The 27,865-nt window shown below is 44.1% G+C and overlaps 1 protein-coding gene across 1 annotated transcript; it reads left to right on the top strand.

The window, feature by feature from the left end:
• Nucleotides 1–503: 503 nt before the first annotated feature.
• rgl2 (ral guanine nucleotide dissociation stimulator-like 2) lies at nt 504–27,783 on the top strand. Its single transcript, XM_034610044.1, is given in 21 exon segments — nt 504–631; nt 2,686–2,868; nt 2,870–2,902; nt 10,903–10,950; nt 11,410–11,493; nt 11,577–11,743; nt 13,160–13,216; nt 14,458–14,654; nt 16,681–16,790; nt 17,381–17,596; nt 18,687–18,790; nt 19,715–19,799; nt 21,684–21,743; nt 23,226–23,312; nt 23,401–23,433; nt 23,859–23,980; nt 24,082–24,168; nt 24,704–24,797; nt 25,071–25,295; nt 25,514–25,628; nt 26,660–27,783. Coding segments are annotated over 20 exon segments (2,232 nt in total). The 5' UTR covers nt 504–631; nt 2,686–2,742; the 3' UTR covers nt 26,842–27,783.
• Nucleotides 27,784–27,865: the final 82 nt, after the last annotated feature.

The raw sequence follows: 27,865 nt of genomic DNA, 5'->3' as shown, positions 1-27,865 counted from the left end.
TTTAATCTGCACTCAGGGTGCTGGTTCCAGTCTGGATGAGGTTGGATCATTTACAGATGTTATAAACCACACTGCAGGGTTGAGGACAGACAGACCGCCGCGTGCGTGCGGTGCGTAAAAGTGCGCGCACGGCCAGTCTCCCCCCTGCAGCCCCCCCCCCCCCCCCCCCCGGAGAGCTGCGGAGCGCCGGGGGCCTGGTCCGGTGCTCAGCCTCCTCGCAGCGGGCAGGTACCACCCAGAGAGACGGAGCTGTTGCCAAAGAGCGGAGCTGCACAACATACAGGAACTGCGACGTCACAGAGAGAGAGGGGGGGTGGGGGGGTAGAGAGAGAGAGAGGGAGGAGAGGAGAGGAGAAGCAGGGAGGGAGGGAGGGAGGGAGAGAGGGAGTCAGAGCAAAGTGCGCTATCAGCTGCTGAAGGCTGGACACACGAGCGGCGTGGGGGACACTGATAGGGGGGGGAGACACACAGAGGGGAGAGGGTGGGGGGAGAGGAGACTCCCTCGTCGTCGTTGGGTGGCGGTGGCACAGATGGGCGCGACGCTCCGCAGCTGAGCCACGGATCCAGCTGCACGGTCCCCGCGCTCCACAGCTGGAAAGGACGCAATCCCGCGAATGACACTTCACCACCAGTGAGTTCCCAGCTTCCGTCATCTCTCTTCCTCTCTTCCTCTCTTCCTCTCGCCTGCTCCTCTTCTATGTCGCTCGTTTTGGGTTCATTTCCGAGGCCTGAGCGTCGTCACATGTCACCATCCGTCACCGCATCTGGGCTTTGAAGGGAGTGGGAGAGAGCGTGCGCACAAACTTTTACAGCCCTCCAGGCTTTATTCTCATCCGCTGTGACATGCTATCATTATCAGGACAGAACAGCAGCACCTCCCTATGGCTGTGTGTACTGAGCAGGGAACAGGAGCATGGGGTGTGACTTACTGTAACCTAGTTACAGCTGTGTGTGTGTGTGTGTGTGTGTGTGTGTGTGTGTGTGTGTGTGTGTGTGTGTGTGTGTGTGTGTGTTCACCTCAGTCAAATGTGGGCTGTTTGCTTTGGTCAGTGAATAGAAGCCATTCAGACCTCTGCATCAGCCGTTGGTCCTGGAATAGAGTGCACAGTGTGTAGGACTTGTTTTCCTCTGCAGGGCTGCATGTTCCTGTCTCCTCTCTCACCCGCAAGCAGGAACACAATGAGCAAACCTACAGCAAACACAGCAATGAGTAAGAGAAAGTAAATGTCGCACTAATGCTCCAGGAGCTTCAGGAGCTCCACGAGCTTCAGGAGGAGGCCGAAACCAGAGCAGAGTGGAAAGTTGGGAGTGCCGGCACACTTCCACACACCATCACACCTGAGGCGTTTTATATCTCAGCCCTGTTTCATCCGAGGGATGTGAGAGCAGACGGGGGTCCAGGTCATTCTCCCTCAGATTGAAGTGTTGCCAGGCTGCTTGATTGATTCTGTGCGAGTTTAAACTTACAGCAGCCGACAAAGCGTTTCTGCACATTTTGGTCTCAAAGCCAAACCGGTTTCATTCTGGTGCTGCAGGGCAGTGTGAGAGTTAACGTTCGTTCTGTATCAACCGCTCCATCACTCTCCCTCCTACACCTCTCTTCCTGTAACACTGTTTACTAGATGTCTATCTTCATGGCAGCGCAAATGCCAAACGGGGGAAAGGGAAATGGAAGGAGGAGGAGGAGGAGGAGGAGGAGGAGGAGGAGGATGAGGAGGGGGTGCATGCAATGCAAATCCTGACCTGCTGTGTGGCACAATGAACATGTTAAACAAATCATAACATGTTAACTCATTGTAGTGTTTTCCTTTCATTTAGAAAATACCATAAAGTTGTGTTTTCACTGTGTTTGATAAAGTAAAGTTGTGCGACACAATTTGTCCAACACTGATTTCTGTCAGGCCCAGAATATGATTCGATTTATTTTTTTAAAAAGCCCCTCAGATAATAACATTAATGTGGCTATATAGTGTAGATGCATCATTTAGTCAATTCATTAATCAGATGATAAAACTATTTTGACAGTTGATTTATTGTTTGAAATCTAAACTTTCTCTCATTCAAACATCTTGAATGAGAATATTTCATACTTTTCCCATATTTATTTTGTAGGTATGGACAGGTGGACACCTGAAACCGTTTTCGGATGTTTTAACGACAAAATGATCAATCAAGAATATATAATAACTGGAAGGTTAATTGATTCAGAAAATAATCGATAATTACAAAAGTGTTATTATAGTAATCCTAGTCCATATATTTTTACAAATTGGTTTGTTATCTAATCATGATAATTTCAGTCTTACCTTGTTTTAGATCCTTGTTAATTTAAAAATGTCCATTTAGGCAGTGCATGTTTTTTTGTATAGCGCTTTTCATCAACAGGTCATTTAAAAGTGCTTTATATAAAACATATGGTGAAATAACATCTTGACAAGATGATGTATAAAAGAAATACAGAGTCTTAAAATGGAGTTTGTTTTAGATTCGTGGCAAACGGGGACCAAACGTTGCTTTATTCATATTTTTGCTCTCTATTAATTATCTATCAATAATATCTGGACTCCAGCATCAGCACCCACAAATAATGATCTATAATAATATGTGTTTCTCTGGTCACAAGCTTTTTTAAATGCTTCATCTTTTTTCACCCTAACACACTCAAGTGTTTATTTCCCTGAACAGCTGCTGAAGAGACACTCATTGTTTCCTGTGCTCCTCCCGTCTGTGGCAGCCGGCACCATGCTCCCCCGTAACCTGCGAACAGGTGGTTATGACCTGCCGGGGGTGGAGTCCAGCGACGTGCCTCTCATTGGCTACCGGCCTTTACCGCCTGACCATGGCACCCCGAGCCACCAATCAGGGAGGGGGGGGCGGCAGCGATGAACTGGATACTTCCCAAGTGAGTGTTTCTTTCCTTCTGCCTCCATCTTTATTTTCTCTGGCCGGAGCTTCCAGCTGTGGTGGAGCAGAGTGAGCGGACGTTGTCGTATCTCTCACAGCTTTTTGTCTGCGCTGGCAGTTAGTAATAGTATTGTTTTGGATACTGATCATCTGTGTGGTGATGTGATGGAGCTGCCGAGGGAGAACGTTTCATTTGTCGAGGGCCCCCCCGGCCTTCGCAGCTCACAGAATTTAGAGCAGACTCCCTCCATGAAAACCTACGAGCTGCATTCAGCTGCCAGTTTGTTTAATAAACAGCAGATGTGGTCGACTGGTTTTCAGAAAACCCGGAGGGAATAGAGATTGTCTCATTCAGAGAGAGACGGAGATGGTTTGTCTGTTTCCTGCTTTTCCACCACAAACACCCAAACCACTGACGTTTTCAATGAACTGAATAAATTCAACCATTCACATGGAAATGATGTGATTTTGGTGTAAAGATGCAAAACCCACAAGAAAGTCTCATTACATTTATTGTTTTTCTTTTGCAATATAATAAAATAATAACCTAACATGTCCTCAGGGCACAGACACATGTTGCGGTTACTTGTCATCGCTGATGAAGAAGAAAGTAAACTAGATGCAGAATGATAACAGAAATGGACAATGGATTATTATGGTTGAATTAAAGGACAAGCCAATGTTCCCAGTGTGCAGTGATTCACTCACAGTGACGACAAAGGCCAGTCTTGAGTGTCAGTATAGCTCCAAACGTGATAAACTGGATAATTTGCAAATTAAATGAGATTGGATAAAGTTCACACTCTGCAGGGGAGTTTTGTGGTGAGCGAGCTCTCAGCCGAGAAGAAGAAACCTCGTTCAAAAGGAGAATTTGTGAAGGAGCCGAGTTTTCACTGCAGAGCTGCAAGAACCAGACAAGTCAAATGGCTCCAACATGTCAGTTTGCCCCAAACCAGTACAGAGCAGATTATAGATGTGGGAAAAAACCCTGAACAAACATAACAAATACAGTTGTTCTCTGTGCGCCTAGTTTGATACTGTGGAGAAATTGTGGTGCATCTGCATATGGTTAGTTTGCAAAACCCCTTCAGGCATTTTGCAAGAGGTTTCAGTTCATGAAAAGTAAAAAAACAAGTGTCACACGATTTAGAACCAGCGGTTGCTACTGACAACCTAGAGTGTCAATACCGGACCAGGCCGGGTTCGGGTTCAGTCACATTGGTCTAATTGACTTTTTATACTGCATGTGCCTGTAATGAGCACAAATATTGGGTTTAATTTTAATTCAGACCCAAAAAACTAAGCTAACCTGACAAATTTCGGTTAGTTTATCTTAATTTTTTATCTTTTTTGCTCCTATGAGCAGTTCTTCACAAAAAAAAAAAGAGGACTTTTACAAACCTGGGAAACAATTAGCATCATCATCACTACAATCTGACGTCAGACACCGAACTAAAGAGAAGCAGCCCTCATTGGTTGGCGTGATGCACGTGTTCAGTAATTCGGTCCGACCCCCCCGAGGTTCCCCTCCCCCCTGAACTGAAGTTGAACTAAAACAGAGGAAGTTGGAAGGTTCATGGTGTAGGTGAATTTCCCACGATCCTTCACCTCTGTTAATGTTTAGTGAGTTGGGGGGGGGGGGGAGGTTCGTTGGAGCCTTATCGGATCCTTCACCAACAGCTGGGGTGTTTATGTGCAGTTGGTTTACAGCAGTGTTTTCTTCAGCTGTGGACAAGTTTCACTTCTTCTTCCTTGCGCGTGATAAAAAAACGTCAGAATAGCTGCAAGTGATGACAAGCTGCTGACCGACTGTCCTGCCCCACTCACACATGACCTGCACAGGGGTTTTTCAACCTAACATCAGGGTGTAAGAAACTCCTCTCGGTCTAAAAACAGAAATCGCACTCACTCCCTCAGAATGAGCCGACTTCCTCCGTGGTCATGCCACAAGGCGGCCGCTGGACCTCGCAGTTAATTATCCATGTGGTGGTTAAGCTGGTCGATGCAGCGTACACCTGCTCCCCCCCCCGTAAGCGGTATCCAGTATCACGGCCCGTCTCCGAGGACGCTCTGTCAAGTGGAATCCAATACGACCGCTCGCTCATTCTTTAATGAGGCAAACGTGGTCGTGTGAGCGAGGATGCATGAAGGGACTCGGCTCAAGTGAACAACGAAGGTTTGTGATGGAGGAAACAAAGTGTGTTTTCAGGTTCAGGTTTTCAAAAGTACTTTTACTTTTTTTAAATAACGAGGTTTTGGCAACTTGCCCTGCGTTTCAGGGCCTGTTCGCTTGTTCGGTGGAAGGATATGGATTTTAAAACAGTGACTGGACAAATGTAGGTGATGATTTCAAGTCTGAATACTGTAATGTCATGTGCAGCTATAAACGATCTGGTAGCAGAAAAAGCCCTTTAAACACATTGGTATTCATTTAACAACAGTTATAGAGCATTAAATTCAATCTAGAGTCAGAAATACCAGTTGATAGGCTCAATAGACCAGATGAGGCCCAGTAAGTGGACCAGCTGTTGTGAAAAGGCTCCTTCAGTGTTGTATTCACAACATGCAAGTGGAAAGTAGGTCAGTTTGTGGGGGTTGTGACATGTTTTTGAAAATGCTTGAGCCCTTTGACATTTATCTTTATCATGTTCTCTTCTTTGCCAAACGTGAAATGGAAACTCAACAATCATAAATTTGGATAATAAAGCCTCGTCAAGTTTTTATTGTCCGTCTATTAGTTGGTGTGCATTAAAGCGTTTGTCTGTTTGACTTCCTGCGACACAAATACAACCTCTTGTTCCATTTAACCCCGGCTATAGATACACTGCATGACCATGAATACATATATTGTTACCTCGTGGGCTGTGGCTGCTTTGAATCATTCGGGTCGATTAAGGTAAATCTCTGTGAAAAGGCTTCTTGCAACTTTCCGGCAGCAGTTAAAGCTTTTTTATTCTTTTTCAACATGACAGTGTTAAGTTAGAAGTCCGGTCCATAAAGAAAGGCTTTTTCCTAGTTTTGGAGTGGTAGAACTTGACCGACCTGCACAGAAGCCTGACTCAGCTCCACTGGGATGAAGTGGGACGCCAACCACCAGTGTCAGGTTCTGCTGTGTGACAACACTGGAAGAAGTCAACTGTGTTTGTGGCTCATCCGAACAACCATCGCAGAGAGGGGAGGATGCTGCTGCTGCCCCCTGTCAGTTGGTTTGTTCCTTGATTTTTCAGCAGAATTATGCAAAAAAACGACAGAACATATTTACATGAAACTAAGAAAGAAAGAAACTTGCTCTTTGGCACCGATCTGAATAAAAGGAGCGGAGTATGCAACAAGAAAAGTAAGAACCGTAGTTGTGTTAAGAATGAGAAAACACAGCTTGAAAGAGAAGCTCAACTCTCGCTCAGGAGCTGCGACTGTCAGATTTTGTATGGACACAGATCCACCAGTGGTGATGTCGGGAAGGCAGGCGGGGGAGCAGGTTGCTGCAGCTATGTGATGATCTAACGAGCGTTTCACACGGAGTCTGCTGATGATTGTTATCACCCAGCATCGGTGGCTGACCTCGCTAATGATGCTGAGGGTGAGTGGGAGCAAATCCCTGCAGCCATGTTCCAACATCTGGTGGAAAACCCTCTCGGAGGAGTGGAGGCTGCTCTGGCTGCATATTAATGTCCATGTTTTCAATTGACATCCTCAACAGACTCAGATGTATGTGCCTTCTCCTGATTGCCCACACACTGGCTGACTGCTCAGCTACTATACCCACTTCACTGTTGTAAATATAGAACCAGAGGAGCAAGGTTAAGTCAGAGTTTGCACATCACAGAGTCAACTATTCCCTATAAACATGCAGAACATCAATAGACTGATGATATCTAACAGAGTAATCACATCCAAGGGAGGATTCCTTCTCCTTTAAGGGGAATAGAGCAGCTTTGACCTGAATGCCACAGAGATTCACTTGAAAGCGAGCAGATAACGGGCACCGGGGGATACATAGATGAAAGCGTGAGAAGAGGAGCAGAGAGAAAGATAGGAAGGAAGGGGTCGGGGGTTGTGAACCACACAAAAAAAATAAAAAACACAATGGTTATCTTTAAATAAAGCTTCAGAAGATGTATTTATGACCCGTTGTTTGGTGCACGGACAGGGTTGTAAATAAGGGCGTCAGTGGTGTGTATTTGTTCAGTCGAAGCTTTTTGGCACAGCGGAAACATGACCACATGGATTTATTTCAGGAAAAAAGTTGGAACAGGTTGTTTTCTGAGACCAGGGGGGTGGGGGGGTGTTCAAGATGGAGACCCAGCTTCCTGTTGGCTGTTCTGGTGCCCTTCTGTAGCTGACGTCGTGGTTCAGGTGGAGGGGTTGACTCAGCCTCGACTTGTGATGGAAGGAGAGGGGAAGAAAAATAACTTCGCAACACGACAGCATGTCCTGCTTCCTGTGTTTGTCTCCACTTATTGTGTACTTCCTGCTTCTCGGTTGGGTGGGTGGGTGGGTGGGTGGTTGGGGAACTTTTAAGAAAGCGCAGAGCTCGGGGCCCCGAGAGAAGAGCTCGCAAAGAACATAAACAAAACCAACAGGGCTTTTTTTGCGAAAAGAAAATCACATGAGCTCCACAAACAAGAGCCACAGAGTCCTGCTTTATGAATAATAACTCGCCGCTGTGGCCTATAATCATGATCCTTATCCAGCAGCCTCTGAGGCGGCTGAACTGCAAATTACATGTGCTTTGAAAAATGTCTGCACAGAAGAGGCCGGTTGTTTCTGTGACCCAGATTCAGTCTGGTTTCACAGGGAAAAGTCAATTGACGCTCCACTAACTGTGCTTTTTATCTCAAGTGTCCCAATAAACCAGCTCTGCTCTCTGGAATAAGGAAAACAGAGCAAAGGGATAGTTTCCTTTGTGTGTGATCGGCCCGGACATGTTGCTCTATGTCTCCTAAAACTTTGCTGAGAAGCACAACAATCAAAATAAGGTGGTAATGATAAATTGTGTGTTTGCAGCCGGTTCTACTCTCGAGTGGCCAAAAATACAAAATACTGCTTTAAACAATTTTGTTTATAGCCGGGGGGTGTTTGTTCGCTGACTAATGAGGAAACTACTCTCCACACACACACACACACACACACATCTTCAAAAAGTCAACACGTCTTCGCTCTGATGTCATTAAACAGACACAGGCTGTCTGAACAATCATTACTTCTTGTTATAAGACGACAGGAATCTTAAGCACGCGGCCATGCGACTGAAATCGAAATGGAAAATATGAGGAAGTGTATCCGGCTTCCACCTGTCCTCAGACTGAGGCCTTCTCGGCTAACTGTCGCTTTGCTTAGTGCTGCATTAAACAGGATACTCGGCCAAACTGGTTTATCTGCATGGGAAGGTCGTCCACCCGGCCAATGAGAGCAGGAGAGCAGAGAGGGGAGTTTGAAAGAGAAGGGGTATTGTTCTGGAAATAGCTGCAGGGCCTTTGTCTGTCAGTGTGTGTGTGTGTGTGTCTGTGTGCAGGCAGGAGCCCCTCCATCCATCTACTGATGACGGCCTTTATTTTTGTCTTTCAATGAGGATTTCATTATTAAGGCCTGTATGGGCTACTGTGAAGAAAAGTGACTCCCTGAAAAGGAGTGTTGTCCTATCAACACCAGCATATCCCTGTCTTTGTGTGTGTGTGTGTGTGTGTGTGTGTGTGTGTGTGTATAATGGGTGTGCCAAGGTGATGCAGGCTCGGGGGGGCCGGACTTAGCTCCTGCTTCAGGTGTGTCTTTGTGACACAGAGCCATAAAGTGTGAAGAGGGAGACGTTAAAGACATAAACGCACAGATCCAGGACGACTGTTAGTGGAAGAAGAGGTGAAGAAAGAACCAAACCAAAAGGAGAGAACGACAAATGAGAGAAAATGGGGAAAGTGAAAATGCCATGTCTAGCTTTATCCTGAAGTTTTCCAGGAAGCTCAGGGTCCTGTCTGGACTTGCAGAGCGAAAGGTAACTATTTTGTTTTTGAATTTTTCTTTCCGTGTGTGCGTGAGGTTATTTTATGGAAAAGATGGAATTGCCGGCACACAGAAAACAGCAGAGTTTGCACAGGTAGCTAGTTTAACAGGTTTGATGCACAGGCTGTATCCTATAGTCAGTGCAGTGCAGGATCCTTTGTGAATGCCAGGAGCTGCTGCTGCTGCTTGGAGTTGACCTTCGATCAAGCCAAGTCAGGGTAATTTGAAAGAGGCTAATAGAGGCTAACATGTGCTTATTACAGCTAATTACAGCCCAGGTTGGACGGGGAGAATATAGCAGACCACAGGCCACAGCGGCCACAGCTCACTTTATTCTCATGGCTCATGCTGCGACCTTCCATTTGCATATGAGAGAGCTCACAAGTCAGTGCATGCAAAATGAATGAAAGGCAGATCATTAGTTTGTTGTTGGGTTTCAGTGTGTGTCTGTGTCTGTGTGTGTGTGTTCCCAAGGTGTTGCTCGTGTGTTTTTGCAGCTCTAACCTGTTGACTCACGACGAGTGTGCGAGAGATTTCACCAGACTCTCGGGATGACTCCACTCCGCCGTGTGCGGCTCATGCATTATTAATCATGGAAAGAAAAGTCACGGCTAAATGGCGTCAGCGTCGGGTGATCGCTGTTTGTAGCTCAATGCAGAAACCCGTGAACTGGATGTAAACAAAAAAATGGCTGCCCCACCCACGATAAGTCACGGCACAGGAATGAAAACAAGTGTCATCCTCAAGATTCTGTTTACGGCAACTTTACTGTAGGAACTAACCTTAGACACCTAAATATGGATATCAATGTTTTGTTGTTTTGTTTGTAAACGATATTACACAAAAACAACGAAAGGATTTCCACGAAGCTTGGCAGGATGTGATGTGTGTCTGGGAATTTTTTAATTAACACAGACAAGTGCAGGATCTTAAACTATTTAGGGGACTGATATCTATGAGTGTGAAATTCGGTGGAACTTGATTGAATTCAAAAAGGGACTGATGGGCCTCGGTGGAGGTTTGGGTTCTGCTGAGTGTCAGTGTGTGCTGGTATCAGGTGGGAAGTGCTACTGTGATACAGTTTTTACAACCAAATTAGTACATGCAGGTAAACTCACTAAAATGGCGATTGATGTCCTTCACATCACTGAGAGTGAGCTGTGCAGACTCATTCACAGGTCGGTGCTCACGTGTCTGAGCGTCCCTGTGAGACACTTCAGTTGGGAAGTGAGTGTTTTTAAAATACTTATTTTGAGGCTGCAACAGTGAGTCCAAGGTTTCTGGTTCAGCAGCACTGTCATGGGCAGGGGACAGGGATGTTTACAGTGTTTGTTCGTCCCTGAATGACAGAATTTAGTTCGTCCACCACGGTCGTCATGTTTATATCAATGCTGAACGGATCTGGAGTGGATGACGAGAGTTATCCAGCCTGTGGATGAACTGTTGCATCTTTTACTCTTTCACACTAATGACAAAGGCCAAATGTTCGTGGGTTTGTTTGTGTCCTGTGTTAAAGGGGCTCACATCGTTGTTTTCTCTTCTGATCCCTGTTAAAGGGCCATGAATCATCTGCTGCTGTGTGTAACTCTACTTTGTTGTGTGTCGATATGTAGTTAATGAGAACACTTTACACAAATGCTGCCAAGGAAAATGCTTGTACTTTTTTTAGTAAAAGTAAAAAAAAGTTGTCGTTAAACAACAAAACTAGTTATTAAATAAGAACAATAACAATAAGTAGAATGTGAGTGCAGCTGAAACATTAAAATCCTGAGCACGTTGCTTTAGCTTGCAAAGGCAGTAAATGTGTGTGCTGAGTGTTTATTCGAATATTTTGAACCTACTAAGCCCCAAAGAATGATGATATTGTATCTTGTACTCGACACATTTATTTATTTCCTGTTTATCTCTGACTATCAACTCAACTGCCTGTTATTAACAACCTTAAGGGGACTATGGTCTTTTGAAGTTTGTCATTAATGTTTGTCTGCGTCTCTTCCTCAGGCAGAGCCCTCACCGATGAAGACGACCTGGTACTGTCCTCTCGACCTGGTGAGTCTGACTCTGGAACACGCACGAGACACTGAGCCTGTTAGAGCCAACATGCAATGTATGAAACAATAAAAATCCGTTCATTAAAGTATTCAGAGTCATATATAAGCCACACACTTGAACGGCAATAAATATGTTGTGAAAAAAAAATTGGCTAAAATCTTCACTGCAGATAAACCAGGTAGGATGAAAACGTTTTTTAATTTCCATCTGCACCATTGACCGTTCATAAAAAGTTCTGCACACAGCGTCCAGTACACAAATGATAAAAAGTGAATATAATAGTGAATAAAAGTAAACATATTGTGGAACAGTTTGAGGAGGACTCACTAATGAGGAGGAAGAGTTCTGACATATCTCCAGATGATTAACACAGAAGAGAACAGAACATGACAAATGGGCAGGATTACAATGAGCACTGCACTGGTTACTGGTAACAGTGTCCCGGTTTCTCTGCAGTCCACTGTGTTGGAGGAAGAGGAGGATGGAGTCATCTACACCGTGGTGGTCAAGCAGCAGCATGTCGGCCCCACCAGTCCAGTGGTAAGACCTGCAGTCGGTGACAGATCGGACAAAATCCTCACACCAGCACAAACATCGACTTCCTGTCTTTTTCCTTCCTCCAGTCACGGGTGTCTCGCTCCCAGTGTGTGAAAGCAGGAACAGAGGAGAAGCTGGTGCTCCACCTCCTCCACTCCTTCTCTTTGGGAGACTCGTCCTTCATCACCATCTTCCTCTCCACCTATCGCTCCTTCACCTCCACGGAGAGAGTGCTGGACATCCTCAGTGACAGGTAACAAAGGATTTCTCCTCTTATCGGCACGGGGTTTGGGGTTTTTGTCGGGTAAGGGGATTTTGCTTCTCCGGGAGGTTTTTAAAGGGGACATTTTCCAGATATGCTCCCACACAGGCAGGGGTACAAACCGTCTGCTCATGCACAAAGTGAAACCATCTCCTGCAGAAGTGAACTCTCTCGCTGGCAAATCCATTCTTATACGAGCAAAGTTGAAAGTACAACTGGATTACAGCCAACGGGTGATGGCACTTACTGGTTTATTTGCAGGTTTCGAGATGAAGTAAAACCATTTTAAACCGTGTGCCTGACGCAGCAAACATTTTTCTCCACCATTAAACTAACAGCAGGGGATTTGAAGGGGCCTTTAATGCAGGTGGTCCACGTGCTTACATCATCAAAATTGACCCTAAAGAGCTGCAGCTCTGTGAGACTTTGAATTTAATGCTAATATCAGTAAGTTATGACTTTTGCTAAATAGCGATAAACACATAGCACAAATGAGACTTGTAGAAATAAATACTTTGGTTTGGTTGTAGACCAAAGTACTGAAGATAAGAAATTCACTTGTTGACAAGAGAACCCATGAAAGTGTAAAATAGAATAAAATGAGCAATAAAATAAAATAATAAAATAATAAAAATATAGAGAATGTGTACATAATATAGACTCATTACTACAGATGGAAAATGTTACTTGCAGAGAAACTTACTTGACTAAAGTGCAGTGGAACAGGATGACTGCACGAGGATATAAACTGTATTTGTACTTTTTGTATACTGAGATACTGAAAAATATGTACACATGTAAATACACGTATACATATATGCATGTGTGGACGTTATAAGTATATAGGCAGGTATGATGTACAAATATACGATACAATTGGAGTCCGCAAAACTGATTAATCAGTGTACACAAGATAAACAGGTTTTAGTTTAACATTGAAATTTCTCTTGTCCAATAACAGCAGCTTCTAGATTAATGGCGTCATTAGATTTAGACACTTCTTCAAATCGCAGGAAGCATCTGTGTGGTCATTTAAAAGAGCTGTAGCTGAGGGTTTTTCTCAGCAGCACGACTCAGCAAAAAGAAGAAGCTCTTGGTTCTTTTATAAAGTCCTTATTGAATAATGGAGTTATGTGTATGAAACACCTGTTTGGAAAGTTTTCTGAAAGACGCAACACAAAAGAGAATCAGTTCCGTGCACTTAACTTCCTGGCAACAAGCTCAGGGAGCATTAGGACGCCACCTTTGCTAAAAAGCATCTTTAGAGAAACAAGCCATAAATACATTCATGGCAAAGCAGGAGAAATATTTATGACCCGACGCAGCAGGAGCACAAATCTGAAGCCGGCTGATACTTTGAAGCTTTTGTGTTTTCTGCTGCTCTAACTTTTTCGTTTCTGCTCACAGATTGGAGAATCCACCAGGGGACAGCGAGAGGAGCCACATGAGACAGGCTTTCAACAAGTGAGCTTTTCAAAATGCTATTTAAAATCAAAGTGGAGCTTTTAGACTGTTTCTGTGTATTGAGTGTGGATCTGTGAGGCAGAGCTGCGTCCTCTAAAGTCTGTTGTGCTTCCTGCTGCTGGTTTGGGGGAAATGTTATTATTATAAAGGCAGCTTTCATTTTTTATTATTTCAAATAGTAATGAAAATGTTCCCTGTTAATAAAATGCTCTGGATTGTGAGAGGAAGTGCTGAGACGGGAGATCATTCTCTGTATGAGCTAATTGAGCTAATGACTCTTCACTCATTAATACAAAACAAATATTTCAATGCAGCTTCGAACAAGAGAAAGAAGGTTAAAGAAATGTGAAACCATATCAATAATACATTTCTCTAATTTTTCTAATACGTTTCATGCACAGATATGAACGTTTTATGAAAATTTGACTAAAATGTACCCAATTAAATTTACTATAAAAATCTAACTTTAGTTGAACAGCACCTTTCATACAAGTTACTGCAGTTCAACAATTGACTGATTAAATATATTTTAAAAGCTATAATAGCAGTTTAAAAAAACGATAAATTATATAAAAGAAAATAATTATTGAAAGGTGATAATATAAACAAACAAGTAATTGAATAAAATTTACAACACAGATGGTGTAAAATTAACTTAATTCACAGATAAAGTGATCAGACTTGTTATGGAGTGAAGAAGAAGAAGAAGAAGAAGAAGAAGAAGAAGAAGAAGAAGAAGAAGAAGAAGAAGAAGAAGAAGTTAAACCCCAGTGTTGTCAACAAGTAGTGAATCAAGTCTGACCAATCACTTAATGTAGTTAAATTTGATCTAATGCTCGGTCAGTCTCTTTTCATTACAAGATATTATCTCACTAATATAATTTCTCATGTGCAGATGCTGCACTTTGTTCCAGGCCGACTTTCTGATTCGACTTTCTTATTGTGTCTTGTAAAAGCAGGCGCTCTGTCATCTTCTGCTAAAGGAAAACAATCTTGATCCTCGGCTTCCTCTGAATTATGGACCCATCTCTAAGCTGCTTTTCTTGTCTGAGCCCCTTGACAACGTGATTTCTTGGCAACTTTTTTAGACGTCTTGGAAAAATATCAATAAACTCCATCGATTCCCAGCTGCAACAGTTTGTTTATCTGCGTCCGAAACAGACACAGGTCCTTTAAAATCACCTCCCTCCATCAAAATGAAGAATTGCTCACCTCTGGTGTTTCTCCCTCCGTCCTCTCAGGGCGGTGTGCACTGTGTTCAGAACATGGCTGACGGAGTTTCCTGAGGACTTCAAGAGTTTGAAGGAGCCCTCTCGTCTGCTGCGTCTGGCTCCCCTGCTCCCTCAGGACTCCTCCTCTGCGGCCGACCTCCGCGCTTGCCTCCTCAGGATCGCAGAGGAGCTCAGCGAGAAAGCCCTGCTCCCCGACACCCACAGAGGTCGGTATTTTAACTGGGATGGAAATGACAGCGTTAAGGCCTCGATGGACGAGGTTTACCTGTAGAAATATACTTGTTTTATCACTTTATCTGCTACGAAATCCAAAACTGTGGGTCTATTCATGTTTAGCCATGTTCAATCCACTAGCTAAAATGGAAAAACAAACCTCCATGGTCTCCAGAGGATGAACCAATAACTGTTTTTCTAGTATCACAATGACCAGGTCAAAGGTTTTCTCTTATCTAGTGAAAGACACACATCCTTGGTTCCCAGACAATTAGTCATGATGATGACGGTGATCGCCATTATCTTGCAAAAGAGATCTGAGAGAAACTGCTGCACCTACAGGACATTTGAGTAAATTTAAGAATGAGTCCTTTAATATTTTGCCTCAGGAACCATCAATGAATGGACTCAGGGTTCCCAATTGATTATTTTAACTGGGATTAGTCTGTAATGGTTTCTGAAAAAGGGAGAAAATATACAATATGATGCCAAACTGTCCCCTTAAATTTAATCAACCTGCAGCAAATCACAAATTATAAAATTATAGAGAAACACAACAGTTTCCTCAATTAGCAGCACTTTGGCTAATGGAGAGAACACCACCCTCCCCCCCCCCTTCATTAACTGGAAGAAACCTCCAGAACCAGACTCAATGTGGGCGGCCATCTGCCTCGACCAGAGAAAAATAAGACATCACTTCCCTTAATGTCTGATTTTGTTCATCAAGATCCATTTCTTTTTCCCTGGGAGGAAAACGCTCCTTATAGCACAGCACCGACACATCCCCGACTCAGAACACAGCTTTCACACAAACAGACAGACAGACAGACAGGGGGTGAAAACAGAACTAAACACTCACTCAAATATTGTCAATTTTACTGCTAAAGTAAGAAAGTTCCACTTAAACATCACATCTGTTCACTAACAGACCAGCAAACAAGGCAAAGTTACATCTTTCATGGACACACTCTGAGGGGTGAGGCCTCCGTCATGTGTCCGGCCTGCAGGCCTCTGTTCAGGGGGCGGGACTCAGGTGAGCTGACTTCCTGTATAGATTCTGTAGGTGGAGCCTCAGGAAGCAGCAGGTGAGGGAGGGAGGAGCAACAGGAAGCAGGAGGTGAGGGAGGGAGGAGCAACAGGAAGCCGGAGGTGAGGGAGGGAGGAGCAGCAGGTGAGGGAGGGAGGAGCAACAGGAAGCAGCAGGTGAGGGAGGGAGGAGCAACAGGAAGCAGGAGGTGAGGGAGGGAGGAGCAACAGGAAGCAGGAGGTGAGGGAGGGAGGAGCAACAGGAAGCCGGAGGTGAGGGAGGGAGGAGCAGCAGGTGAGGGAGGGAGGAGCAACAGGAAGCAGCAGGTGAGGGAGGGAGGAGCAACAGGAAGCAGGAGGTGAGGGAGGGAGGAGCAACAGGAAGCAGGAGGTGAGGGAGGGAGGAGCAACAGGAAGCAGCAGGTGAGGGAGGGAGGAGCAACAGGAAGCAGGAGGTGAGGGAGGGAGGAGCAACAGGAAGCCGGAGGTGAGGGAGGGAGGAGCAACAGGAAGCAGCAGGTGAGGGAGGGAGGAGCAACAGGAAGCAGCAGGTGAGGGAGGGAGGAGCAACAGGAAGCAGGAGGTGAGGGAGGGAGGAGCAACAGGAAGCCGGAGGTGAGGGAGGGAGGAGCAACAGGAAGCAGCAGGTGAGGGAGGGAGGAGCAACAGGAAGCAGCAGGTGAGGGAGGGAGGAGCAACAGGAAGCAGGAGGTGAGGGAGGGAGGAGCAACAGGAAGCAGGAGGTGAGGGAGGGAGGGGCAACAGGAAGCAGGAGGTGAGGGAGGGAGGAGCAACAGGAAGCAGCAGGTGAGGGAGGGAGGAGCAACAGGAAGCAGCAGGTGAGGGAGGGAGGAGCAACAGGAAGCAGGAGGTGAGGGAGGGAGGAGCAACAGGAAGCAGGAGGCGGTTTTCTACAGCTTACAAACTAAAGTACGGATGTGTTGCAGAATCTGTGACGAACTGTTTTTAAGTGAACAGCTTCACTTCTTGCAGATCAGAGCGGTTTCCCCAGCTCTCCCCCTGACGCCTCCAAGTTTGAACCCACCAGCATCCTGGGATTTCCTGCCCCGCTCATCGCTGAGCAGCTCACCAGGACCGAGTCGGTGAGTTCACCGATTTGTTTTTTAAAGTGGCCCAAAGCAAAATATTGATAATTGACGGTAAAATTTACAATTCACAACTCGCTTTTTGAAATGATTTTGGTTTATTCTGACAAGTTACAGAAAATAATGTGTTTGCATCCAACTGCCTGCACTTGCATTTAAGATAATGTAATAATAATAAACTTTATTTATATAGCACCTTTCAAAACAGAGTTACAAGTAAAAAATGGAAAAATTTGACATTTAACAGTTAGTCTATTTGAAGATACCACAGCTTTCGAGCACAGATACCGAAAAACAAATGTTAAAAATGAGAAAAGAGTAAAAACAAGCTAAAATAAAACAATATAAAATGATTTTAAATTGACAGTGAGATCGAAACAAGGAGAAAACACACCTCTGTGTCTGTAAGAGAGATTTAAAAGAGGAGAAGGAGTTTGATCTTCCCTCAGGACCTCAGGTTACAACCGGGCACGTGTGGTCTGAACTGAGCTCGGGTGAAGTTCCAGAACGGGCCTCAAACGTTTGCAATAAAATCTTGAAATCAATCGAAAGCCAGAGACAGAAGCTAAACTGCCGTCCCTTCCCAGGAGCTGTTTGTCCGTCTGGTGCCGTACCACTGCCTCGGCTCGCTGTGGTCTCAGAGGGACAAGAAGGGGAGGGAGGGCGTCTGCTGGTCCGTCCGGGCCACGGTGCGGCAGTTCAACAAGTTGGCCAACGCCGTTTTAGCGTCGTGCCTCTGCGCGACGATGCTGCGCAGCCAGCAGAGAGCGCGGCTGCTGGAGAAATGGATCAGCGTGGCAGAGGTGAGTGGAACAAAAAAAACCCACAAGGTCACAGAAGTGATGCCACAAACATGCATTTGTACAGTGTGGGAATGAAACATGGGGCTTGGTCTGAATTAAAAAAGTGTCAGTCGGGGGTTTCAAGTCTTCCAAAGCGCTCCACTGTGCATTTTCCTACAATAAACCCACTTAATCCCCGAAACCATAATCCTATTCCCGGCTCTGACTGTGCACACAGCTTCACAAAGTCAGTCTGCTTGGCTTCTGCTGCGACTCCACTTGTAATTTCACTTTAATAAAGAGCTGAAAGCAAAAACAAATTAACGACGATTTTTGATTTATGCTTCTTTTCGTGTCTCGGCAGCAGTAAACAAAATCGTGCTCCGTTCGAGGGCATCTGGAAGTTTTGATTTTTGAAGATAGAATGAGAAATTATTGAAAATCAGCAGTTTCCTTTGAAGCTGGATGTGCACACACCGTCTCCTACGCCTTCAGGAGAATGTGCCCTGCACGAACACCGGTAATGTGCTGAGTCAGAACAATCTGACCTGGAGGCGAACAGCTAGACTGTAAATCTGCTTAAGAAACCACAGCTTCGTACGAGAGGAAATGTGGATTAACTGAGTGTTTGGGTTCCTGCGCTCGAATAATCAGCTTCTTTTAAAATACCGAGCAGTGACAGGTTAGGCTCCCGTCCTCGGAGGGTTTTTATTCCTTCTCAGAGCTTCTCTCCCTGTGAACGCTGCTTCAGCCGCTAATTCCTTTATGAAGCTGTTGTTTGTCATCACGTGCACATAAAACACGCGCTCACACAGAATCCAGTTTCCTCTTTGGCAAAGCGAGATATTATTGGTCTGCTGCCAAAACGCCAAATACGCCTCTGGTATCCTTTGAAAAAAAAAAAAACCTCTTTAGCTGTATATGTATTATTCAGCACATGAGGCTGATGCTGTAATTTAATACTCGCCAGAACTCAACCCCACAGGTGTTCTCACTTACATTGTGTGTATTCATCTGTGTGTGTGTGTGTGTGTGTGTGTGTGTGTGTGTGTGTGTGTGTGTGTGTGTGTGTGTGTGTGTGTGTGTGTGTGTGTGTGTGTGTATTCAACAGGAGTGCCGAGGCAGAAAGAACTTCTCCTCGCTGTACGCCATCGTGTCCGCTCTGCAGAGTAACCCCATCCACCGGCTCAGGAAGACGTGGCAGGACACCGACAGGTCCGTGGATGAACTCGGTCTTTTCATACGGACAGAAAATATATTGTAATTGTTTCAAAGCAGAAACCTCGTGAAAATTACAATTACAAAAGAGAGGGATGGTAAATAAAACCCCAAGTTAAACACAATAACAAAAAAAAAGACCAAAGATATTAAGAAATAACATGAACTAATACGTCCCAAATATACACTGTATTTTTAAACATTTTTATGTAGGCTTGTCATACATTTGATATATTAAATGATAAACACTAATAATAATAATAATAATTATAATAATAATATGCAGTTGCACCTTTCATAACAAAGTAAGTGCTTTACAGTAAAAGTTGCAGTTCGAACATTATGTACGCAGTAAATTCAGCAGCTCTTTCTTTTGTCTCAGGTTTTGTTTTATCTGTTTATCAGAAAAACAATATTTTACAGACTAAACAGTTTGTTTCAAACGGTGAAATAAATGTTTTTGAATGTTAATCTGGACCTGAAACAGAATTAAGCAAAACTAATACAAGTTGACCTATACGTCCTTGTAGGAAGATAAATATACGTTATAATAATTCTTAGATGCTTTGAAAAAAATAAGATTAGAATACATATTTTAACAAAGCTGTTTACTGTAAATGTCGCGTGTGGTCAGGACCAGGAAAGTTTCTTTATAACATCGTTACAGGAAACTGGTGTCGCCCTCGAGACACTTTCACCGAACAACTTTCAACCTCGTAAAGACGTAAATGTTTCTTTCCTTTAACTTAAATGAGAACATGTCTCTTCAGTGATGTCGTCCTCACAACATAAAGCCCGAGAAGACTCATGTTGCACTTTGACGAAATATACTCAGATATATACTCAGCACATTTCATTTGCTCCAAAAATAATGAAATATGAATGTGCGCTTGCTGTAAATAAACTGTGTCTCCTTTTCAGGGAGGTGGTGAGGAGATACGAGGAACTGTCGGAAATATTCTCCGAGAAGGACAACTACTCCCAGAGTCGAGAGCTCCTGAAGGAGGTGGGTTTACTGGAAATATGTTCTGTACCCTTTTTAAAACTGTGTGAAGTAAGAAGGGCCGTCGGGCTCTGACTGGTTTCACTTTTACTTTACTTTACTTCACTATTTTTAAAATAACTTTGAAGTGAGAGGTTCACGCCTGGATGATGTTTGTTATAGATATTGTGTCATTTGACCGCTTGTGTTGCTTCATGATAAAAACATGACTGTTGGCCTGAGGGCTGGAGAAAAGGTTTCTCAGCATAGGCTGTAAATATAAATGGACGACACATCTCTAATTCTTATTCTTGTCCTATATTCTAAAATTCAGGTATCAAGTAAATAATTAAAACCAAACTTAGAGGAAGAATTTACATTTACATCAGTGTGATAAGAACGACCTAAACATCTTTAAAATGGCAACCAGCCCCCAGCAGGAGGTCGAGATGTTTCAGCTTCACTTCAGGGGACATGTCATGTCGTCCATCTTTGTATAAAGCCTGCTACTGGGTCCGACACTTCTAGGTTTCCAGCCGTCGAGCCTCAAACTTCAGTACAGAAAAAAAAAAAAAACTCATTGACTTTGACTAATATCTCACATCCCGGTGACGAGCGGCTCGTGATCTGAAGCGGCAGTGTGAGACATTCATTGACGCCGCCCGGTCCACGTCTGCGGCTCCGCACACTGTCGAGCTTCATCCTCGGCTGAAAACAACATTCACTGTGGGAGATTTAAAGACTTTCTTTAAAGACCGGAAAACCAGTTTAATCTGGTTGAGTAGTAACTGCCCTTATTCTGTCAACACTTTCCCTTCAGTGTGATGAGCCCGTCTGAAGAAGTGCATTATATTTAGTTTACACTGTCAGTGAGTCGAGGGGGGGGAGGGGGGGGGGGGGGGGGATTGGCAGGATTAGCTGTGTTTTGATTTGCTGTAATGGTGCCGAGCGAGCATCAATACCTTTGCATTAGCTCTGATTTCTACCCATACGATGCCCCCGAAGGAATTCAACCAAACACTTGCTTTCAACTCGACAGCGTCTCTCGCTCGTCTTTGATGCCAAGAAAACACCATCGCCTTCTGTTTGCCCTTTGATTTTTTTTCTTCTTCTGCACAACCACCCGCTTCCCCTTCATCTCAGGGCCTGTGTTCATGATGAGTGACGAGCAGACAGGGTGCGAGATGAATGATTCTAATAAAAAGTTAGAGGAGAAGAAATGATTCACCGCTCTCTGTCATCCGAGCGTTTGACAGTGTAATAACACTTTATTATAGCGTGGTTATGACAGACTGTCTTCTCGGCTAATGTCGAGTTGCTGTGACAGATCTGCAGACTGAGCAGTGTTGAAGCACCATTATTAATGCTATAAAAATTAATCATAAAGTTATTCATGCTCAGAGTACTGGCCCTGACAGAATTGGGTTTTTTCATAGACATATTGGTATCAGCTTTTATGTTTTACTGACTGCCGCTGACATTTTTTATTTTACAGAATGAACAATGCAGAGAAGTTGTGCAATTGTGTTTTATTTCATGAAAAAATATCTTTATTTTTTAATACAAGTTCTATATATTTGGTTGTATTTGTTTTTTCTTTCTATTTATATATATTTAAAATAAAGTTTAAACTGTTTAAACTGTAAAATATCAAACCTCAGTCACGCATGTCTTTGTCATAAAGGTTTGAGAGATTAACAACCATTGCCAAATTATTGAAAAATTATATATCCCCCCCAAATCCATATCGTTTAAACTCTACTTAAACGCTGGTATCAGTGATAAAATGGAAGATCTCCAGAACAGCTATGAAATGGATATTGTCGTGATATCGTGTTTTAAACTGCTGTTTTTCAAAGTAAAGAATGAACTTTGACCTGCAGACGTTCTCTTGCTCTTGTTTTGCAGGAGGGAACCTCAAAGTTTGCCAACACGGACAACAGGCTGAACAACAGACATTTTAATAAGGTGAGCGGAGAGGAAATGAAAAACACAATCCGGGTTGAGCTTCCAGGGAGGCCGGCTTGTTTGTGGAAGGTCGCAGGGTCAAAGATAATTAACTTCCTTCACAACTTGAAAACCAAAGACTCCTGTAAACAGTTGGAATAGTACACGTCTCTTGAACAGGCTCCTTTTGGCCACAGTTTAACATTTGTGAATTATTCCGAGCGCCGTGTCGGATGGTTTTCAATCAGCCTGATATTTCAGATGATGTCACAGAGGAGCATCTTTAAACGACCCCAGTGTTTGTCACTGAGGCAAAAACCTTAAGATCTTCAAACACACGAAAAAGATCAATTTCCATGAAGTGAGCCGCTCGTGTTTGGTGTGAATACCAAACATTTTCGCCTGAAGGATTGTTCCCCCCCCCCCCCCCCCCACAGGCCTTTGTGGGAGACTTTGGGATATTTGGAAATGATGTAAGAGGCTGTAAAAGTTAGGGGACAAAGATATAGTGTAATGTCTTTAGAGAGAGGATCTGTATTTTTATGGCTCATAAAGGGGCGGACGTGAGTTTTATTGTGTATAGTTCATGCTCTGCTGTGCAAAGTTGACGTATATAGTAGTATATAGTATGACGCTAACCTGCAAGTAGTTTTAAGTTTTTTTTATTCAGAAAATGAACAATACTGTAATTTTGGGGCTGATGGCATCATTGATTTTCTGATATTGATACAACACCTGATATTCTTTACATTATATTTATATATATATATATATATATATATATACACACTGTAGGTTGGAAGATTTCGGTCCATTCGAAGTGGAGATGATACATTTTGCTCTCTTTATTGAGTAGTAGATGTTTTTTTATTAAAGGTCGAGTTTGAAGCCTAAATTTCTGTGACTGGTGCTGATGGAGTAAAAAAACTAAAACACTTTTAAGAGGAATTTGGTACCAAGCATCTTTTCTCTTTGTTTGAGATGAATGTATATTTGTATTTTCCCAATTTCAAATTTCTCCCAAGCATCTTTTTCTGCAGTTTGTTCTGTGAAAAAAAGTTAAGCCCATATTGGTCCTCATACACATCTGTGATAGGACGATAACGGCTGATAAAACCTTCCAGCTGATTTACCATCTGGTCTCTAGTTAAATTCGCATTAATAAAAAGCTGTATTGCTTTGCTCTTAGATTAATAATGGATTACATCCTTAAACCACTTGAAAATAGTGTTTTCCTACAAAATTCAAACATCGATACTGATGTAACGTCTGCTGAGCGCAGCGGGATCACTGGTCTGATGGAGGGTTGTGAGAGGGATGGACCAGCATGCAGCTGCAGAGTGGAACACAGAGCTGCTGCCGGCTGTGTGTGTGAGCCACCGTTTGAAAACAGCTGCAGGAGCTGCTCTGAAATCCCTCGCTGTCAAATCTCTTTTTACGACGTGGACAGAAATCTCTGGGGAACTGACGAAACCCTTTTTCTTTGTTGTTGCTCTCACACAGTCCACCGCCCAGGGCACCGTGCCCTACCTGGGCATCTTCCTCACAGACCTCACCATGCTGGACACCGCGGTCAAAGACAGGCTCGACGTAAGTTCGCCTCGTCTCTATTGGACAAACCCTGGAAGTTACTCTGTCTTTTACAGTCAAACTTAATATCCTGTCACTTCCTTTGCAGAACGGCTACATCAACTTTGACAAAAGGAGAAGGGTGAGTGTTGTGAAACGTATTATGCTGAAATATAAAGGTCAGAAGTTTAATACACGATCTATTTTCATGCTCTTAAAATGAACAGTGCTGAAAACTTAGCTGATGCTTTGATAATGAACAGTTTTCAACAAGTGAAGCAGCCAAAATAAGCTTCTGGGTATAAAAGGAGTTTGACAGGAGGAATGGAAGCACCCTGATAAAAACCTCGTGACCCTGAGAAAATAGGAGCCACAGTAAGAAGAGATAGACGAGGGATGGTTTTACAGTGAGAGCATATCAGAGCGAGCAGAGGTAACAGAGTATCCGAGGGAGGAGATGATGAAGTGGAAGGTGCTGTGAAGTGAAAACAGTTTCACAGTTATACTAGACCACTTAACGTGTGGGTGGTGTTTTATTTTTTATTATGAAACTTTTTGTATTTGCAGGAATTTGAGGTTTTGGCTCAAATCCGCCTCCTGCAGTCTTCCTGCAAAAACTGTGTGTTCAGCACGGACGAGTCCTTCATGCACTGGTATCACAGTGTCCCCACACTAAACGAGGAGGAGTGGTAAACATACACCAGGGGCATGCATTCACTCTTATTGCTCTCGTTGAAATGAATACATTGGTTGGAAGATACCTATCGTTAATTCTGACGATCTCTATCAGTTACAGACTGTCCAATGAAATCGAAGCACCCGGCGAGCCGAGCCCTCGCGGCCCCACTCCGACAGTCATCATCACACAGTGTCCAGAGTAAGAATCTGCTCTCACACACACACTGACACACACAGTGGATAGAAGAAATTACATTAAAGGGGCCTTAAGTTCATAAGATACAGTTGGATTTTGGTTGTTTGGTAATCGTCATAATAAGTATAGGCACATATTTAATTTACTGTACATGTCATAAGGAGTTTGAAAACAGTTATAACTAGATGTGTACTTTCCCGTGTGACAAACTGGAGGCGTGGGTTTTGAAAGACGTGGGAGTTTACCAGGCAGCAGCAGTCCAGGGACAGGCCCTACTGCATTGCATCATGGGAATTATGACGGTGTTTTGGTGCTTGATTTGTTTTACTACATCAGGTCATATCAACATTCTGCGGGATCGATATTGACTTTTCTTTTTTTAATGTCCCTAACAAGTCTCGCACATTTCAATTCAAGCAGAATTCCAAACCACAAAAAACACATTTCTGAATTATTGCTTGAATTATTGGTTGATTAATTAGTAAATCATTATTTCCAGCCTTAATTTGACTGTTTGTGACTTTCCTGTTGTCGACAGCCTGAGCAGCTCGCGGACGAGTCTGGCGGGCGACAGCGACAGCCTCTTTGACTTCCCCTCGCCCGTCAATAACCTGCTATCAAAACTCACAAAGGTAAAATTGTTTATGTAACATGAGAAGTGGAACGACGGCAATTTGAAAGATAAACAGAGAGTTAATAGCCCCAATGTAAATATCCATGTAGGCTCAGGGTCAGTTTCTCCGCTGCTTCCGTCTATTTTACTCAGAAACCAATAGGAAGTGTTTTAATTAATGCAGAAGCGAGCAGCGGTGTAATCAACATGTAAACCTGCCCAGTCGTTAGTCTCCAGAAACAATCATCACCAGAAACAATCATCACCAAAGCCCTGTTTTGTTCTGTTGCAGCACATGAGATCTCCATCTGTGTCCTGTCTGGATGTGGAAACGTCCCCTTCCACCGCCGAGTCCACCCCCGACACCCTGACTCCATCCACGCCCACAAAGTCCCACCGCCGATCGGCCTCCTGCGGCAACAACCCCCCCAACAACGTGCAAGGGTCCGGGCCAGACATGCGGATCATCAGGATAGGGATGGACCTGCACGATGGAAACATGTACCGAAGCATTCTGGTAGGAGCTCAGGTCGTTTGGTTCTGATTGACAGCAGCGGCCGTGACACTGTTAACACGACACGTCCCAAATTATCTGCGACACGCTGCAATTATCAGCGAGGATCCTGTAATGATAGTGATCAGAATCGGACCCTGGGGATAAGACGCAGGATGTCGTTAGTGCAAATCAAGCCGTCCTAGAGTCACTGTTGTTTATCTCTCCCCCCCCCCCCTCAGGTTACGAGCAACGACAAGACCCCCACTGTGGTTAGCTCTGCCTTAGAGAAGCACAATCAGGACCCCAAACAGACGTCCAAGTACGAGCTGATCCAGCTCCTGCCCGACGCAAAAGGTAAAGATGTACAACATTTCCACTGTGGCAAAATAAAAACAACTGCACTCCTCCCACAGCACTGTTAGAAACTCATGTTGGAAATATAGATTGTGTTTCTAGACCAGTTATTTGTTGTTTTTTAGTGAAGCACCGGCTTTAGCAGCCATGTGGAGAGAAAATCATCACCTTCGCAAACGAGGGGAGGATTTCCAAGGTGGAGTGGGTCGTCCACTAACCAGAAAGTCGGTAGTTTGAACCCTGGCTCCTCCAGTTTGCAAGTTTCTTCTTGTTTCCCTGTCGTCCTTGGAGCGAGACACTATGAGCCCTCGATCTCGGAGCCCATCAGCTATTGTCTGACCATGAATTAGCCTCTGGGGACAATGACTAATATGTTGGGGCTTCCGGTGTAGACAGAAGATGTCCGGGCAAAGACCTGCAACGCGAGACACAACAATGGAGCTGAAGTCGAGACACAACATCGACATCGATGCTTCTTGTAGGTGTTTTAGGTCCAGACGACATTTTTCGCTAATCTCTATTAACAGCCATCTCCATACGAATGCAGATAAGAGAAGTCGATAGCCGCTGCAGTTCAGTCAATTCGTTTCAGCTCTTTATTTCTCCACAGGGACGATTTACCTGCAGGCAACCAAAACCTGCTGAAGCATGATGGGTAAAAATAGAAACTTGAGCCCCAAATTCACCCATTCATATATGTAACTTGTACTGTAGGAAGGAGGAGAGTGTGTCTGTTTTCACCTTTCAGGACGTGACACGACGGTGCTTTGTTTCTAGTTTGGAGCCAATCATGGTCTAATTTAATGAATACCAGTGTGATGTGGAAACAGGAGACATTTTGTGTATTTATACGACAGTAACAGTAGAGAAAAGACAAGAAACAAGTATAAAAGTACATGCAACAAGGTTCCCTTCCAGCACATGATCCACAACGTCTCTACCACCAGAACCCACCTTGCATTGTCACTTCTTGAGTACCGATGGTATCAGAAGCTCTATTGAATTGTGTGTGTGTTTATTTCTTGATGCAGAACTGGTCATCCCTGCCACAGGAAACGTCTTCTACGCCATGACATCATCCAGCGTCGACTTCCTGTTGAGGAGGAAAGGCGGGAACACTCCTCTTGGCTCGCATCCGATCAGCACCGAGACGAGCGCCACGTTTCCTCGAATCAAGGCCAAGGGGAGGAGGCTGGTCAGGACTCTGTTTTGACGTCAGATCTTTGTCCACGGTGAACTTTTCACTTGTCGCCCCCTGATAAACACACGGGGGGGGATCTTTCAATAACGTGGCCTTCTCTGTGCAAACACAAAAAGCTACACATGCCTTTATCCCATGCTCCTCGGACGCCTCTTCTACCAAAGCACAGAGACCAAGTTCCTCAGACATTTCCGAGCCGCCTGCTGCTTGTCTGTCGAGTCTTTCTTCTTTCCAAACATTATGCATTGCTGATTCACATCCAGAGGAAGAGCGGCGGAGGCCTTTAAGTGAGTGCTCTTGGTGCTGGCTCTGGACTCCCAGTCAGGTAGCACTTAAAGCGTTTTTTTCTTCTTTGCTCATTCCAACTCAATGAATAAGATCTATTCTAATTAACACCAAGAAATCCCTGGTTGTTGTCTGCCTCCGCTGTGAGGGATGCTTCCCAACGTTAGAGGAAGAGTTAATTGGTCTTCCTGCGATCACCCATGAGGCCGTCGAAGGATTTAAGACTGTTTTATTTGGGGAGGAAAAATTATAATGAAATCCTAACACGCAGAACTCGTCAGATCTGGTTCTGGGAAGCAGCACGAATACAGGAAGACGCACGAATGGAAAACAGATGTAATGTTAATGCATCTCTGTAGCAAAGCACTGGAGGTTGTCATAGGAGACACACATATATATGTTTTGTATATATTTATATATTTTGTACGTCTGTGTGATGTCGACGTTGTGTTTACACTGGCAAGAAGCTCGATATGTCCAAAAACTGTCAAGTCACCAATTCATCAAGGAATCTGTTATTTAAACTGGTCAGCAAATCAACACAGTGAGTGATTGAGCAGATATTGATTTCAGCTTCAAACTTAAAGCAGCATCGACCTCTGTTTTTCTATAACACTGATTATTTGACTATTGATATTGTGAAGCTCGAAGCTTTTCAAGACTTTCTGTCAGAATTCACAGGTTGTGTCCGAAATCCCTCACTGATCACTACGTAGTGAGTCCGCCATTTTGTAGTGGTGTCCGAATGTTT

This window comes from Hippoglossus hippoglossus, chromosome 16, assembly GCF_009819705.1.
Source record: "Hippoglossus hippoglossus isolate fHipHip1 chromosome 16, fHipHip1.pri, whole genome shotgun sequence".
Classification (NCBI taxonomy): Eukaryota; Metazoa; Chordata; class Actinopteri; order Pleuronectiformes; family Pleuronectidae; genus Hippoglossus; species Hippoglossus hippoglossus.
Note: the sequence above shows the minus strand (reverse complement) of the source record. Positions and strands in the feature narration are given on the sequence as shown.